This window comes from Eucyclogobius newberryi, unplaced genomic scaffold (assembly GCF_026437365.1).
Source record: "Eucyclogobius newberryi isolate DKJ021-1_F unplaced genomic scaffold, fEucNew1.0.hap1 SCAF_18, whole genome shotgun sequence".
Lineage (NCBI taxonomy): Eukaryota > Metazoa > Chordata > Actinopteri > Gobiiformes > Gobiidae > Eucyclogobius > Eucyclogobius newberryi.
The window spans coordinates 21,512,729-21,530,510 of NW_027315812.1; the positions used below are offsets into that span (position 1 = coordinate 21,512,729).

The 17,782-nt window shown below is 43.0% G+C and overlaps 1 protein-coding gene across 1 annotated transcript; it reads left to right on the top strand.

Moving 5' to 3' along the window:
- Positions 1–6,117: 6,117 nt before the first annotated feature.
- Positions 6,118–13,950, top strand: LOC140364722 (uncharacterized). The gene is made up of 4 exons (XM_072451026.1): positions 6,118–6,183; positions 6,817–7,475; positions 7,779–7,935; positions 8,272–13,950. Exons 2-4 carry the CDS (start codon positions 6,834–6,836, stop codon positions 13,542–13,544), a joined length of 6,072 nt encoding a protein of 2,023 aa, XP_072307127.1. The 5' UTR covers positions 6,118–6,183; positions 6,817–6,833; the 3' UTR covers positions 13,545–13,950.
- Positions 13,951–17,782: the final 3,832 nt, after the last annotated feature.

Consider the following 17,782-nt stretch of genomic DNA (forward strand, 5'->3'; position numbering starts at 1 on the left):
AGACAATATTGTTAATATTGTTTTATGTGCTGTGATGAGGACAACTACAGAACAATGTCTAGACTTTGTTTGGTATTTTTCTTTCAATAAACACAGTATGTCTGAGAGCTGTCTGTAGCACAGGAAGTTTATTTGTGATCTTGTTATTGGATTATGAACTTCAAACAAGTATCAAACACATTTTCACTGCAATAGCAAACAGTGCACTTCCAGTGAAAAGCAGAGGGTCCTCTGGACCTCTGATCAGCTGCCCTACACACTGACAGCAATATTTGGCATTTACATTACAAGTTGTATGCTCTAGGACAGCTCCATACTTTTCCCCAACATATCAAAGCCGATATGGAGCGGAGTGAACCATTCAACATAAACATTTTTGTTATTGAGGTTCTGAAAGCAGACGTTTCAATTTTCAAAGTACTACTTTGTGTTCATTAGGTCAATTTCAACAAGAAGCCTGAGGGCCAACAAAAACGGGTCTGAGGGCCCCATTTGGCCCCCAGGCCATAGTTTGAACACGCCTGCTCTTGAAGAAATTGATTGATTAGTTGAATTATAAGTCTAAATGAAGGAAAACCAAGTTTTACAAACTAATTTGTAGTATCTTATGCATCCACCAGGGGTCAGCTGTGCACAGGGCACATTAGTATCGGATCGGACAGATTCTGGCCTTTCGTGAGCAATTTATGTTAAGTTTTGAGAGAGATAAGAGTTTGAAATTCATTGCACATTGACATATTGGCCAATAAAACAATATTTCCATGACTCTTTGGATTGAGGTTCTATGTGGATTAATGATGCTCTCCAAATCAGCTACAATTGGAATTGTTTCATATACAGTGTCATACAGAATACATGTGCCAAAAATATATATTCAGAATACTCATTTTGAAAATCAGAACATGATTACATTCAAGGCAACTGCTAAAAGAATATTTAATTGAACTGAACAGGTACATTTACTCTTTAATTCTGAGATATTTCTGAAATAATAAGAATCAAATACCAAACAAACAAAAAAGGAGTTTTTTAGTGCATGTGTAATTTTTCCTTCTCTAATTTGTGATAAAGGTTTTCTCATCATATAAATAAATGCATAAAAAACTAAAATAAAAGTTGTGTTTTTAATCTTATGTCATTTATTCACTCTGAAATATAATGCAATTCAATGTAAAACATATTCTAGTATTCATAATACTGTAATTTAGATTAGACCAAGTAATGGATTACCTTACAAAAAAACGGCAGACTAATTGGAAAATTGGGAAGTAAAACCAAATGTGTATTGTATTTTACTTTAACTCTAATGTATATTATTAAATGTATTGTAGGACAAACACTAATGAATCATGATGAGGATAACATAAAACACTCAATGTGTTTAACCACCACCACCGGCATCACAGTAAAAAGGTTGTGATTAGAATCATATCATTAGAGTCATATCATTAACATTGTGAACACTGTGGAGCGGAATTATGAGTAGTAATACATTCCGAGCTGAATCTTTTGTTTTGTTGTAAAGCCAAAGCAAAGAGCTCTTGTGTAAGTTTAGAAAGCTTCTCAGAATCTGCTTCCGTGACTGTCCCACAAGTCCCTGAGACTAGATAAGGAGGAGCATAGTGAGGATGTTAGGACGGAGGTGAGGGCACGTGACCTGCTGAGCTCCAGGTGAGATGTTGGCTAATCCCGTACAGTCGTCCTTATGTGTCACGCTCTACCAGGTTTTTTAAAGCCCATGCTATTCTGCCATACAGTCTTCTTTAGTCATAGTGCTTAAACAGCTTGGTTAGAACACATCAGAACACATATATACATAATAAATATAGACATCATTTTTTACAGTGAAGAGTTTTGTAAGATGTTTCTTTACACACATTGACACACAAGGCCCTCGCTGACCAACATAACCATTAAGACATGTGAAGCTGTAACCTGTTTGTGAACCCTGGACATGGGCAACGCTGATGTTTGAAAGTCCACAGAGAGGTGTCCTACAGTAGTCAAACAGTCTGACACATCCTCTAACACGAGTCAAGGCCGGGACACGGCTCTTTATCTTGGCCTGATGTGTGCTGAATGTTGCTCAGAACAGTGACTGTGAGAGCCATATCTGGAAAGGCCACTGGTGTGGTGCAGGATGCCAGTGTCTCGCACATGGAGGCTGCATGTCTCGCCCTCTCCACTCCACTCCTCTCGCTGACTAACCCTCAATCAGAGGAAGGTTGTCTGATGCGGATAAATCACTCGTCAAGCCGGGCTGCTCTCTGCCCTGAGCCCTGCCTTGAGCAGCGTATCCAGGCAGTCACTGGCCTAGGGCCCAGCCCGCCGAGGCTCTGAGTCTATGGTTGTGCCTCCGCCTGCCTGTGCCCCTGGAGGATACCAGCACATTGGGCACATATCACTATTTATATTACAGCTCTGAGGCCACTCCGTCATACAGCAGATCCATGATTAGCTATAGGAACATTACAGTGAGCCTAATATAGAACATTTTAAACAATGTCTGCACTTTCAGACAACTTTGTATAATACTAGATGTAAACACAATACAGCTTAAAACATGCAAAACGTATGGACCGTCTAAACACAATAACCATGACAATACCTGAAGTCTTTATTTTTTTTTCACACAGATAATTAAAATGACCCTGAGAAGGAAATAGCAATAATGTGAAAACAAAGGCTGATTGTAATTTGAGGGATGGTGGTGTGTTTGAGTGCAGCATAATTGAATAATGGGGATATGAGTGAATGAGTGGGAGTGAGGAGTGATTTAGCGTCCTGAGGAGCAGGCTTATCTCACCCCATGTCCCATGCAGGAAACACTGGGATGTCACCAGGCAGATTAAAAGCTTGGCACAACTGATACAGTGTGCTCAAAATGGCTGGGGTGGGGACCTCGGCCTGCCATGCGAGGGGATTGTGGACGGGTGGTAGTGTGACCTTATGAGTCCTGTTTGGCACCAATTCATTCAAAACCTGGGAATTCCACTGGAAGTCCTTACAAAGAAAAACACTGCAGCCTCACGTAACATGAATGGAATTTGGAATAGTAAGCATGTTTTTTGGCAGGCTACACTTTCTCTGCCCAAAGGAATAATGAATTTACAGTATTGACACATAATTCAAATGTTTTACATTTTTTGAGTTTCAGGACTTGTACGTTCTCAAAGACCATGTTGATTTGGCTGATATGAAAGAGAATATGTAACAGTGCATCAGGGCAACAATGGATATGATTGCAGCTGTATCACTTTTAATTGAATTCCGGACAGCTGCAGTACAGTGAGAGATTTCACCAGTTCTAGCAGCAACTGAGTGGCCCAAAGGCCAAACATGACAGAACATCAGAGTGCACTCCTGTTATTTTCTTTATAGCCAGCAGTTATTTCAGCAGCTATTTCTCGTTTTTAAAGCAGGAGGTGAGTTGGTCAGCCAGAGCCACCCTTTGCTGTTTGATTTGAGCCAATCTGTGCAGACACAAGAGAGGTGTTTGATGGGCACGCAGTCAGACAGATCTGGAGGAGCAGCTGCATGCGAGTACGCTGGAGCAAATATAGAAAGGAGACAAGGGCCAAAACATATCACACATTTTTTCCCATTAACAGCATAGGTTTGAATCTAACTTGGCGCCAATTAGTTGCAGTATAGGCTTAAAAATAGAAGGTGGCTGTGGGTGCCAATACAGTTGGAACGCAGAGACAGATATCTCTGTCACGGCAGCGTGTGATTTAACATGCAATCAGGCGAAGGGGAAAATAACAGTATTGATATCACCAGCTGGTTCATTATAACTCCACGACGGGGGGAGTTTATGAAGCAAATAGCACTCATAATTCTGTTGCTTCTACCTGTCATTCTTTATGGGAGTCAAAGCCTATAATGTACATGCATGTTGGCCATGATCCTGGCTCTTGTGTCATACCTTGTGGTTTCATCGCTGGTCTGTCTTATCTGTGAAGCAACAGGCTGGAATGAGGGGCGCACAGGCTCAGGCCTACTTGTTTACTCTAAGGGCTTCCTCCACTGCCCCCCCACCTCCCACTTCCCCCAGTTTCCTTTCAAAGATTTTTCACATTTTTGTGCCTCTTGTTGTTTTGTGAACAAGTCAGGGGCTGGCCATGGCCGTCTTATTCCAGATCCAGCGACATAATTGTCCAATGCACCTGAGATATTATGCAGTACACTGTAACTTTCAGAGCCAACATGAAAAGCTCTGAATTGAACTTACCGGTCTCTCCTCTCTGTCCCCAGGTTCAGTGTGGAATGCAGTCATCCCTTGTTCACTAAGCCCCATGATGACAAAAATAGACCAGGTCAGTTTGGTTAGTGTTATGCAACTAGTGATTGTTCATGGATAAGTGTATACATGACCAGCTAATGCCATAGTAATTAGGTTCAACTTAATCTTCTGGGGCCCGCACACCGTTGTTGTTGTTGTTGTTGTTGTTGTTGTTGTTGTTGTTGTTGTTGTTGTTGTTGTTGTTGTTGTTGTTGTTTTATGGCGGTTGACATCCGAGTGTTGCATTACCACCAGACTTTATTCCTTAGACTTTGTCGTAGTCCTAAAAGTTCTTCTTCCAGTGCCTTGACTCCCCCCCCCCCCCCCCCCCCCGCACACCGTTGTTGTTGTTGTTGTTGTTGTTGTTGTTTTATGGCGGTTGACATCCGAGTGTTGCATTACCGCCAGACTGTCTTTCAAGAAACTCAACGCGACTGAGCTATTCTAGATTTTTTCTTTGAAGTCTTTGATCCACAATGGGGAAATCTCAGTGTTGCAACCTTTTATTAAACATTAACAGAAAAGAGACTTTACATGAAAGCATGATAAACACTATTAAGAATATACTTAAATCTAACACAGACAGTGTAAACATATGGCATTTTATGTACAATAAGTGGTAATACTAATGTAATATAATATTTATTTATTGGTTTATTTGAATAGGGACAGATACAAAAAACATTGTCTCATTGTAGCACAACAGCTCAATGCATGCAACATAGTGCTTGTAACCGGAGCTAATATGCAGCACTTGTCCCTAGAAGAGCTTTTAACACACAACAAAAACAGAGTAACTAAAGGACATTGATACAGAGACATGTACAACATTACACAGAGAGACGTGTTAAAAAAACAAGCTCCGGCTACATGTACCCATATGTTTCTATAAACGCAGACTTTTTCCTGTGTTTGGACCTTCTGTTCCCACATTTTTTTCATCATTAATGCTTTCCAAAGTGAAGATTTTTTAAAATAAAGTAGCATATCTCCCACATGTGTGGACTGAAAATATACAAATATCATCATTGCGCTCGGCATGTCCATGGCAACGCGGCCTCGTCAGCCGAGAAGTGGCTATTACCGGTATGTACAATAGTGGCTCTTGTGATTGTACAGTGCAGCATATGAACATGATTAAATAGTAGGTAAAGTGACTTCAGTGAGCTTTACTAAAGATAATTCACAATATTTCAAATGATTATTAGTAAGTGGATGACACATGTACAGACTTGCAGTGTCCATTGTAGCAGCAGGTAAATCTCAATAAGGATTAAATATGTTGATCAACTACATAGCCCAATTTCCCTAGTAATGTAATTTAAATGAATTACAATATAGTGTTCTTAACGGAAGTCACTGAAAGGTAAGGGTTCAACCAGTGTGTGGAACCCAGTGGCTCAGTGAGGGTCCAGTAAATTAAAAGCTTTTAATCCTTATTATCAATGAGATTACAACTATACCCAAAATGACAACCGGATATTAATTTACCATCTGCTGAAGGAGAAATGTATAAGCTTAAATATTAAATAGAACTACATATTTATCAATTTCATTAGGTTCTGAACAAAAAAATTAGCTTATTTTTATTTACTTAATAAGTGTTATTTTATGAGTTCTTATTTAAAAAAAAAAAAAAAAAGTCATACAAACATACAAACAAACATACATTAAATGTTAGTCCTCAAAGGTACGCTGTGGATGCATCCTTGTGACACACCTGAAGAGGATTTTACTTGTGGAGATTAACTTTAAGCAAAGATTAAGCAAATTAAGGCTGATGAGGTCTCCTGACAAACTGTGGCTGTGCACTCAGTTTAACAGCATGATGTAGGCTATGGAACAACAGCTCCATGGATCTCATACATTTACGTGGAATTTTATGAACCTGACCTGGGGTGAGTGAATATTTAAGACATTTTTGCATTGCTATTCATTCAGCTAATTGTTTTTTGGTGTAAAGCTTTTAAAAATGTTTAATACAAATGTAGGTTTTCACAGCATGGGAATATGTTAATATTACTATTGCATTCTGTATATGTATTTATTTATCAATATTTAGAGTTTTATTTAAAAAAGAAAAGGAACTAGTAATGGATTAAACGCTCACAGAGATGCTTACTTCAAATATGAGACATTTTACTGCAAGTACTACATCAGTATGTGCAAAATGTACATTGGACTTTTTGTCCTATCAGGGCTATCAGGCTTTTCTGTGCCTTCTCATATGTGCGTGCTGTGTTAATTGAATTAATCAAATAAATAAGATGGCAGACCTCCCAGAAGCTTTGTCCCGTTACCTGATCTCCCCTCCAGTGCGAGGTAAACAGCATATGTTTGTTCCACGTCACACACCTGTTTTTCCTCTTTGTCTTTATCTCTGTGTTTGCCATTAGTCTTGTAAATAAGTACATTTTTAAAAGAAAATATTAGATTCTACTCATTTACAAGATAAATGAGAAAGTACAGATAGATGTATTGGAATAAAATGAATGACTTATTGTTAATCTTTATATTTTATTTGTTTGCAGAACATAAGTGGTGAAAAATGAATGGCCCGGGGTTGCAGCGGACACTCCCTGAACAGTTTTCAGGGAGTGGGTACACCTTTAGCACAACCCGCCACCAAAGTGTCACCAACCCAATCCTGTCCAAACGGGTGTGCTTTTACAAGAGTGGAGACCCTCAGTTTAATGGTCTGCAGATGGTCATCAACAACCGCACTTTTAAAACATTTGATGCACTTCTGGACAGCTTATCTAAGAAGGTCCCGCTGCCATTTGGGGTCAGGAACATTACCACTCCTCGAGGCGTCCATGCGGTCTCCTCGCTGGACGAGCTGGAGGATGGGAAGTCATATATTTGTTCAGACCATCGAAAGGTGAAACCCATAAATCTAGCTGTGGCACGGCGAAAGCCAACTCCCTGGTACCATGCCCAGCCTGAGAGCTCTGGACGCAGGGCCGTACAGCAGCGCCGGCTTTACACGGGATACAAACTTCATAACTCGGAGTCAGTGCTGATGCACACACCAAAAAAGCTATTGGTTTTCCGTAATGGACACCCAGCGGCCAAATATGTTGTTGTGCTTCAAAAGAAGACTACACCCACATTTGAATCCATCCTGAGATATATTTCGGAGCTGATGCAGTTTGATGTGGCAAAACTACACACTCCCGAAGGAAGACGTGTAAGTGTTTCATTTTGTGAACCAAAATATTATTACTGACCTACATTAACCTCCACCTGGGTTTTTAGGACCTTCACATGAGAGAAGAAAGTGTTAAGCCTCTTAGGCTGTTAGTCTTAATACCCAGCAAAGCATTGTGGGATACTGCTCCAACGCTGTGTTTTGATGTAGTACATTGTATTACAGCTGTATTTAATTGTTTCAGCTGGAAAATGAATGTGAAAAAAGAATGAAAGAGAAAAAAAAATCAAGCAATGAATATGCACTTTTTCTAACTTTTTCCAACCCTTTTGGTTTCTGCAGGTTGATGGCCTCCCAGGCTTGATAATGTGTTCTGGGACTGTGGTGGCTGCAGGCAGAGAGAAGTTCATATCTGCAAACTACGTTTCACAAAAAACAGTTGGGCCGACTCGAATGAGAATTAACCGAAGGGGTGTTCGAAGACTAAAGGCTTTAAATCGTAAGTTCTAAACTATGAAATGATTAAAACATATGTGCTTGTATTGTAAAGTGAATGGAAAAAATATTTTATATTTGTGCACTATACCTTTAAGACAACTCAGCGTGCCAAGTGCAATTTATCATTTAGGATAAAGATTTACGAAAGCGCTGAGACAATATCATGCGTAATACCTTAAATGACCCACATACACACAACAAGCCTGTAGCTTTACCGTATCAGTGAACTATCTGACAGATTTCTTCTCTTTCTTTTTTCATATTTCATCACAATCATTCTCCACTTCTGCCATGGACATTATTGCCAATGGATGTTTTCACTTGGGCAAACATAAAGACAAAAAGAGGTCTTATGCCTTGAAATCTCGGATCTTTTCCCCCTCATCTGAAAGATACATTGTGAGCCAGATTCATAACACTATTGCAGAGAGTTTATACAGTAGGCCGACAAACTCCAATGGAATGGAGTCCAGCCATGTTCTGGAGTCGGTGGCAGAATCAGAAGTTGCAAACGTTGCTGGGGCTGCGGTTGAAGGCCAGGACTGTCTGCTGCCTGCAGAGGACGATATTGAAAAATCTTTTCGGGTGAACCAAGATGGCAGCATGACAGTAGAAATGAAGGTGCGACTGACAATTAAGGAGGAAGAGACAGTTCATTGGATGACCACCCTGTCACGCTCCTGTGCATCCAATCAATTTACTGAAGACAGTTTTCTGGCGACAGAACAAGAGGGAGAGATCAGCCAGCCTGAATCAGACCATATGGATTTACAGCCTCCTACTGCTACAACCAAGGACAAGAACAAAGATATCTGCCATGAGGACCCAACTTCAATGAGCATTGGAGTCTATAATCAGGGCAGTTTTGCAGAGAACAATACTAAAGGCCACAAAGATTTAGAGTCCCCTTTAAGAACACCTTCCCCAGGAGAGAAACAATTCCAAACCAAACAGAGCTCAGTGGAGAGCATTACATCACTGAGTGCAGAAGGGGTTAAAGAGGATTCTGCTGCTTCATACTTCAGGCAACACTTAGAAAATGGAGATTTGACAGATCAATATTGCAAACAAACTAATTCTAGACCTATACCTAAACCCAGAAGAGTTGGCTCAGGGGAAATAAACAGCCACAATATTTCAACATATGAATCAGCTGACATGACAGAGAGCTTTCAGATGGATTCTAGTGGAGAAGAAGTTACAGAGACAGTCATGCATATTTATGAACAACAGATCTGTCAGGATAATTTCCTTGCCAACATATGTGTAGCGGGTATGTCAAAATCTGCTGTTAACATTTGTGGCCCGGCAACTCCTGACACAGGTCACCACACTACTAATAGTGTCTCTCAGCCAGAGCAATATAGACCTTCAACAGCAGCTGAACCTGTTAGCCTTTGTAGCTCTGAAAGTATTTCATTCAAATCAAACTTAACTTCACAAAATACTAGTCCAACTTATACCCAGCCTCTTTCTCAGAAATTAATCAAGAGCAAAGTAAAAGATGTTCAGAAAGAGAGAAGAGTCCCTCCAAAACACAAAGTTACAATTAAACGGCTAAAGTCACCAGGAAAAAAAGTCAAAGATGGTAAAAATAAGAAGAACAAACCATTTACTAGTGCTAGATTCATTAGTCAAATTTACGGAAATAAATCCAAATCAAAAAAAGACATGACTGAACACAAAAAGAAGAAAAATACAATGGAAGCTGGCACAGCAAAGGGCTCACATCAGGCCGAGGAGTATCAAACTGAACCAAGGGAAACTTTCACTGGGCAGACATCCTTGAATCCAAATATACTGAGGATGAATTCTGCCTTGCCACTGGCGGTTATGTCCAATTCAGGGACTAATGAATATGTAGAAGACTGGCTGGAGAAATCTCATTCTGAACTCCCTCTTTACCTCGAAGGGGAAAATGAATCACATATAAAGTCAGAGAAAGTTAACTTGGAGAATGACCCCTGCTTGATGAGTGTGGCAGAAAAGGTTAAGTGTCTGAAAGAGAAACCCATAACCTCACATAGTAGCACAGCACCTCTTCCCAATCTGACACGAAATGGTTCAGTCAGACAAAAAGTAAAATCTTTTGAAAACAAATCAGAGGAAAACCATCACACTGATAATGCAACAAACAACTCTTTGCTCATAGAGTCCAAAGATTTGCAAACAAATATTGCCCATAAATCAGGGTCAATCACTGTTCAGTTTGAGGAAAGTTCTAATTGGCTCTTAACAGACCTTACCCCTCCTCCAGCTGAAAGGCTCTCCTCGCTGCATGCGATGGATGCCTCTGCAGCGAGCAGCCCCTTATACCGGCTTTCATCTGTGTCTGATATTCATCCATTATCCTCAAGTCCTACAGCTGACAGGGCCATTTCGCCTACTGACCGCACTATAGAGATGGAATCATCAATTCAAACTGACAATCCTTTAGAGCTGAGGGAAGCACCATTACAGAGAGCTCCGTCTATTAAAAGAGACCCGTTGGTCAGTAATCTATCTCTTGAAAGGAAAATGTCTCTGAAGAAAGCCTGTTTAGATGAATATACAATACCAAAGCACAGCGTACCTTTACACATCCACACTGTGACGGATAATTCACTGGAACAAAGCACGAAGCCGTTATCGGAGAGGTTGATATCAAAAAGCATTTCTGATTTGAAAAGTCAGTCTAACTGTAGTTCTGCCTCTCCCGTTAGTCCAACATCAGTTCACAGAACACAAAGTGTGTCGTCCAGTGCGGCTTCAAAGACAATCAGTCAGTCTAATGAAAAGGAATTAGTGTCACCTAAGCCATTTAAAAATAAGGTCAAACACCAAACTTCTGAAGTGAACAAATCTCCAAGATTACCTTCCATGAACCACCACTCTCCAAATGTGGAAAGAAAGAAGGCTCCAGCACCATCTGCCAGCCCTGCAAGTGAAAAAAGACAAATCCTCAATAGTAAATCCAAACTATTGAAAAAATCTCCATATTCTCAATCATTAGATCTGGCTTCACCGCCTGTCAAACATAAATCACCCAAAAAATCACTCCACAGAAACATCTCGGCTGACAGCGCTGTGGGAGCTACAAACAAGACTTCTAGAAAAACGTCATCGCAAAAAAGGACACAATTATCTCAATCAAGCAAATCAAATCCTGAAGAAGCAACAACAGATGACATCACCAGCGTTGACCATGAGAGGAACACAAAAGTCAAACCACAGCCATTAAACATGACACAAACAGCACTTGAACATCTTTGCTTTTCTATTAGCGCCATCCACCAAATGACCCAACACAAACAGAGTTCATGCCTTCCAGACTTTTCTTCCCACGTGAGCTCCACATTTGGCTCATCATCAAAAGTGCTCCTGGCTTTCTTATCTGTTATAGCTCTAAAAGAAACAACCCCTCAACTAGATGCAGAAGGGTTTGATGCAAATGGTGTGAGCTGTGCAGAGGCTTTGGGGATGATTGATTCCCTCAGAGAAATTGCACGTCTAGATGAGCCTCAGACGTTACAAATGAGTCTGTCCCATTTAAGGCAGTCGGCTTCTCCATCACTTCTGCAGAGCTGGAGGCGCTTTCAAGAATTCTGTGAAAAGACCAAAAGTCACAATTCACCAAAGACTGGAGTGAGAAAACAAACCAGAACTAAAGCTGAACAAGTTGAAGACAATATTTTTGATGAACTAATGGTGGATCTTGGGATGCCAGGGATATTGAGGAGTGAGTTGGCTTCTTTTCCCCTCAATACTGAAAACACATCGGAGAAAGAAGTGGCTCATAACAACACATACGGAGCCATTGACGTGTTACAGAACCTACAAGGAATCCAGTGTCAATCAGCCGTGTCTGAAAATCAGGGAAGTCGGACAGAGGAGATGGTGGATTCAGATTGCTACGTCGAGCTCAACGTCGGCAAACCTAAAAGTGAAGTGAGCTTTTACAGTGAGAGTGAGACCAGCGCATCGGACGCTTCTCGAATGCAGCTGGTTTACTCGAGCGGCGTGGAGGTGCACAGCGCTGTCGATGACACAGCCACAGACATAGATGAAACGTCTTTCTCTGAGGAAGATTTGCAGAACACATCAAAAGAACTTAACGTTATCGTCGAGGAACCTTTATCAGATGAACAAGAGACCGGCGCTGCGCTCCAAAAACAACCAGATGTGGGTGTTGACGTGGATCTGGAGAATGACAGTGGAAATGAGCACAGCAGTTGTGAAGACGATTCCACAAACAATGAGCTGTTCTCACTGGATGGTGAATTGCGCTCGGATGACAATGAAATGAGGTCAGAGGAGGAAACTGGGGTAATTAGTGGATGTATCAGGGACAGTTGTGACCAGGCATTACTTTCAGAAGATGAAAACATTGAAAACATTGCCAAAAGGTTGTGTGATGACATGATAATCCAGTCTGTTTCTGAGCATGCGGCAAGTCCAGAAAAGAAAGTGGCAAATGGTCTGAGGAGAGGTTCAGGTTTTACGAGTCCCTCACAAACAGAGGTGGCCCTTGACTCTGATGGGGAGGAGTCCTCAACCGAGTCCCCCATGTCCCCGCTGTCCCCCAGCACCCGTTTAGCTCCACAGTCATCCTTGTCCTTCAGCTATGACTCCTCCAATGTTATAACCAAACAGCCAGAGGGAAACCGGGTCAAATCCATCCGGGAAATGTTTCTCGCAAAGAGCGCTTCAGAAAATCAATCCAAAACGAGTCAAAACCCACAAAACACGTCTGATACGACAGAATTAAGAGCAGAGACGTCTGTCGGCGGGGGATATCGGTCTCAGAGTTCTGGTGAGCTTTCTAGTGGTGAAGATGACTCTGCGCGCAAATCTATTGCCAAAGGTTTTGTAATGAGAACAATTGAAAGATTGTACGGCAAAAAGGAGTCCGCGACCCCACAGGTTAACAGCGAGAGGCCTCTGTCCGCAAACAAACAGAAAAAGAAAGATCAGACAAGTTTATTTTCACCTTTTCATGCAACACGCTCCAAAACTGAGTCTGAATTGTCCTACTTCAATTCTTCAAATGCACTGGATGCTTTAAAAGAGGCGAGGAGGTGCATAGCTTTTAATGCACAGGTGGGAGACAGTGTTCATCTTGATAATGGGCGGTGTTTTTTAGAAGAAAGCCCGATACTTAGAAAGTCCGTTTCAGATCCAGTTGCGATAAATCAAAGCTTAACAAATAGCACACAGGAAAGGCAACAGCCGTGCAAAGACGTGGAGGAGAAAACACCATATTTGCTCTTCAAAACAGACTCTGAAGATGAACAAAAGTCAAGGAAATGCACTTATTTTTCTTTGCCTCATGACTGTGACTCTGAAGCCGTCCAGGAAGAATCTGTTGTTAATATTGATATTAAAGGTGACATTTGTTGTGAATCCAAGGACAGTCTAGAGGACACAAAGATGCAGCCAGAGAAAAATGGAAAACTTCTTGGTGGTGTTACAGATTTTAAACTCATGGATAATAAAGTTCACCCTCTGGTTGAGGAGATTGTTGTAGTTCAACCAATCAGAGGTCAAGGTGTTATAGACAGAAGGCTACAAGAGCCTGATGTGTTGGACAATTTATATCATTTCTGCGGAGAACATTGCCCAATATTGTGATTCTTTTCATCCTGAATTTAAAAGTGAAAGAAATTATGTTTGTATTTTTTATTTTGAGTGATTGAAGCAATATTTTATTATATTGCATGTGCCTATTTTAATGTGGCCATAAAGCTTTGGCATAACATGTTATAATAAATGTAGTGGCTAAATGTCCTATTTAATTGAGGTCTGAATTTAGTTGTATTTGCCAAACCCAAGAGCAGCTCTTTCCTCTTATAGATTGCCTGACAACAGAACAAGTCTTCAGGGAATTACTGTAATCCTGTTTGAAAACTCTTAAAACAGATCAAATCCCACAGATGCCAGGTAACGAGGCCAATCCAGTCAGCTCAGGGTTTGGCTCAGGTCAGAATGTTGGTGTTTCTCTTTATCTTGTATATGTTGCAAATATATTGAAAGATGACTTGGTCCTCTAAATGTATTTTTTATTTACCGAAAAAAAATCTTACCAGTTTTATGTAGTCTTAACTATTTGTGAATATCCATTGTGGCAGCTGTTTCACCTTTTCCTTGTCACCTTTGTCCTTTGTAATGTAATAAAGCATTTTTAAATAATCATTTCATGTTTGCCTTAGTTCGTGTTTCTTACTTAAGTCAGTTAATTGATCATTAAAGCGATGAACACCTTCAGAAGCGGAGCATTTGATCGCTCTCAGGCCCTTGGGGACAAGCAGAGACTTCTGTTTTCTCACCCTGTTGCTGAGGAAGTATCCATGTTGTTGCAAGGTTGTTTTGGTTCACAGAAGTAGCCATCAAGCTGAACTCTGTTGTGACAGGAGCATCGAGGAATGCACTGTTACGGTGCACTCTGCCTCTCTCCAAAGATCATACAACTACAAGGCTTGACATTTACTAACTCTAGTGACCGCTATGGCCTGTGAGGATATGTCCCTTCATCATATTTGAAACATTGATTAATAAATGATCAAAATGATTTATGATTTGAATATGAATACATCTTTCTCATGTGAACCATGATAGGCCCACCATAAAAAGGGTCAGAATTAGAACCAGTTTGATTGTCGTAATACATTAGCTTACCATTGAAAAAGACCCAAAACAATATCATGAGTTAAAAGCAGACGTGCGTTTCCATGGGCACGAATAACCGGTTATGATGGAGTTTTTGTAGTGTTCATGTAAACACCAGATCCTGATTTCAAGAACCCGGTTATGACAGTTTCCTGGGTTTGAGAAACCGGGTTATTTTCACTGAGATATTCCAATAATATCCAGAATACTGACTGCAGTGTCCTGATGTCTCCCACTGATGTCTCACACTGATGTCTCACCCTGATGTCTCACCCTGATGTCTCACCCTGATGTCTCACACTGACGTCTCACCCTGACGCCTCACCCTGATGTCTCACCCTGATGACTCACCCTGATGTCTCACCCTGACGTCTCACCCTGACGTCTCCCACTGATGTCTCACCCTGATGTCTCACACTGATGTCTCCCACTGATGTCTCACCCTGATGTCTCACACTGATGTCTCACCCTGATGTCTCACCCTGATGTCTCACCCTGATGTCTCACCCTGATGACTCACCCTGATGTCTCACCCTGACGTCTCACCCTGATGTCTCACACTGACGTCTCACCCTGACGCCTCACCCTGATGTCTCACCCTGATGACTCACCCTGATGTCTCACCCTGACGTCTCACCCTGACGTCTCCCACTGATGTCTCACCCTGATGTCTCACACTGATGTCTCCCACTGATGTCTCACCCTGATGTCTCACACTGATGTCTCACCCTGATGTCTCACCCTGATGTCTCACCCTGATGTCTCACCCTGATGTCTCATCCTGATGTCTCACCCTGATGACTCACCCTGATGTCTCACACTGATGTCTCACACTGACGTCTCACCCTGACGCCTCACCCTGACGTCTCAACCTGACGTCTCAACCTGACGTCTCACCCTGATGACTCACCCTGATGTCTCATCCTGATGTCTCAACCTGATGTCTCACCCTGATGTCTCACACTGACGTCTCACCCTGACGTCTCACCCTGATGTCTCACCCTGATGTCTCACACTGATGTCTCACACTGACGTCTCACCCTGACGTCTCACCCTGACGTCTCACCCTGACGTCTCACCCTGATGTCTCACACTGATGTCTCACACTGACGTCTCACCCTGACGTCTCAACCTGACGTCTCAACCTGACGTCTCAACCTGACGTCTCACCCTGATGACTCACCCTGATGTCTCATCCTGATGTCTCAACCTGATGTCTCACCCTGATGTCTCACCCTGATGTCTCACACTGATGTCTCACCCTGATGTCTCATCCTGATGTCTCACCCTGATGACTCACCCTGATGTCTCACCCTGATGTCTCACCCTGACGTCTCACCCTGACGTCTCAACCTGACGTCTCAACCTGACGTCTCAACCTGACGTCTCACCCTGACGACTCACCCTGACGTCTCACCCTGACGTCTCACCCTGACGTCTCACCCTGATGTCTCACACTGATGTCTCACACTGACGTCTCACCCTGATGTCTCACCCTGATGTCTCACACTGATGTCTCACACTGACGTCTCACCCTGACGACTCACCCTGATGTCTCAACCTGATGTCTCACCCTGACGTCTCACCCTGACGTCTCACCCTGACGTCTCAACCTGATGTCTCACCCTGATGTCTCACACTGATGTCTCACCCTGATGTCTCAACCTGATGTCTCACCCTGATGACTCACCCTGATGACTCACCCTGATGTCTCACCCTGATGTCTCACCCTGATGACTCACCCTGATGTCTCACCCTGATGTCTCACCCTGATGTCTCACACTGATTTCTCACCCTGATGTCTCATCCTGATGTCTCACCCTGATGACTCACCCTGATGTCTCACCCTGATGTCTCACACTGATGTCTCACCCTGATGTCTCATCCTGATGTCTCACCCTGATGACTCACCCTGATGTCTCAACCTGATGTCTCACCCTGATGTCTCACACTGACGTCTCACCCTGACGCCTCACCCTGACGTCTCACTTTGACGACTCACCCTGACGTCTCACCCTGACGTCTCAACCTGACGTCTCACCCTGACGTCTCACCCTGACGTCTCACCCTGACGACTCACCCTGACGACTCACCCTGACGTCTCACCCTGACGTCTCAACCTGACGTCTCAACCTGACGTCTCAACCTGACGTCTCACCCTGACGACTCACCCTGACGTCTCATCCTGACGTCTCAACCTGATGTCTCACCCTGACGTCTCACACTGACGTCTCACCCTGACGTCTCACCCTGACGACTCACCCTGACGTCTCAACCTGACGTCTCACCCTGACGTCTCACCCTGACGTCTCACCCTGACGTCTCACCCTGACGTCTCAACCTGACGTCTCACCCTGACGACTCACCCTGATGTCTCATCCTGATGTCTCACCCTGATGACTCACCCTGATGTCTCACCCTGATGTCTCACACTGATGTCTCATCCTGATGTCTCACCCTGATGACTCACCCTGATGTCTCACCCTGATGTCTCACACTGATGTCTCACCCTGATGTCTCATCCTGATGTCTCACCCTGATGACTCAACCTGATGTCTCACCCTGATGTCTCACACTGACGTCTCACCCTGACGCCTCACCCTGACGCCTCACCCTGACGACTCACCCTGACGTCTCACCCTGACGTCTCACGCTGACGTCTCACCCTGACGTCTCACCCTGACGTCTCACCCTGACGTCTCACACTGACGCCTCACACTGATGTCTCACCCTGATGTCTCCCACTGATGTCTCACCTTGATGTCTCACCCTGATGTCTCACCCTGATGTCTCCCACTGATGTCTCACCTTGATGTCTCACCCTGATGTCTCCCACTGATGTCTCACCTTGATGTCTCACCCTGATGTCTCAACCTGACGTCTCACCCTGATGTCTTACACTGACGTCTCACCCTGATGTCTCACCCTGATGTCTCACCCTGATGTCTCACACTGATGTCTCACACTGACGTCTCACCCTGACGTCTCACCCTGACGTCTCACCCTGACGTCTCAATCTGACGTCTCAACCTGACGTCTCAACCTGACGTCTCACCCTGATGACTCACCCTGATGTCTCATCCTGATGTCTCAACCTGATGTCTCACCCTGATGTCTCACACTGATGTCTCACCCTGACGTCTCACCCTGACGTCTCACACTGATGCCTCACACTGATGTCTCACCCTGATGTCTCCCACTGA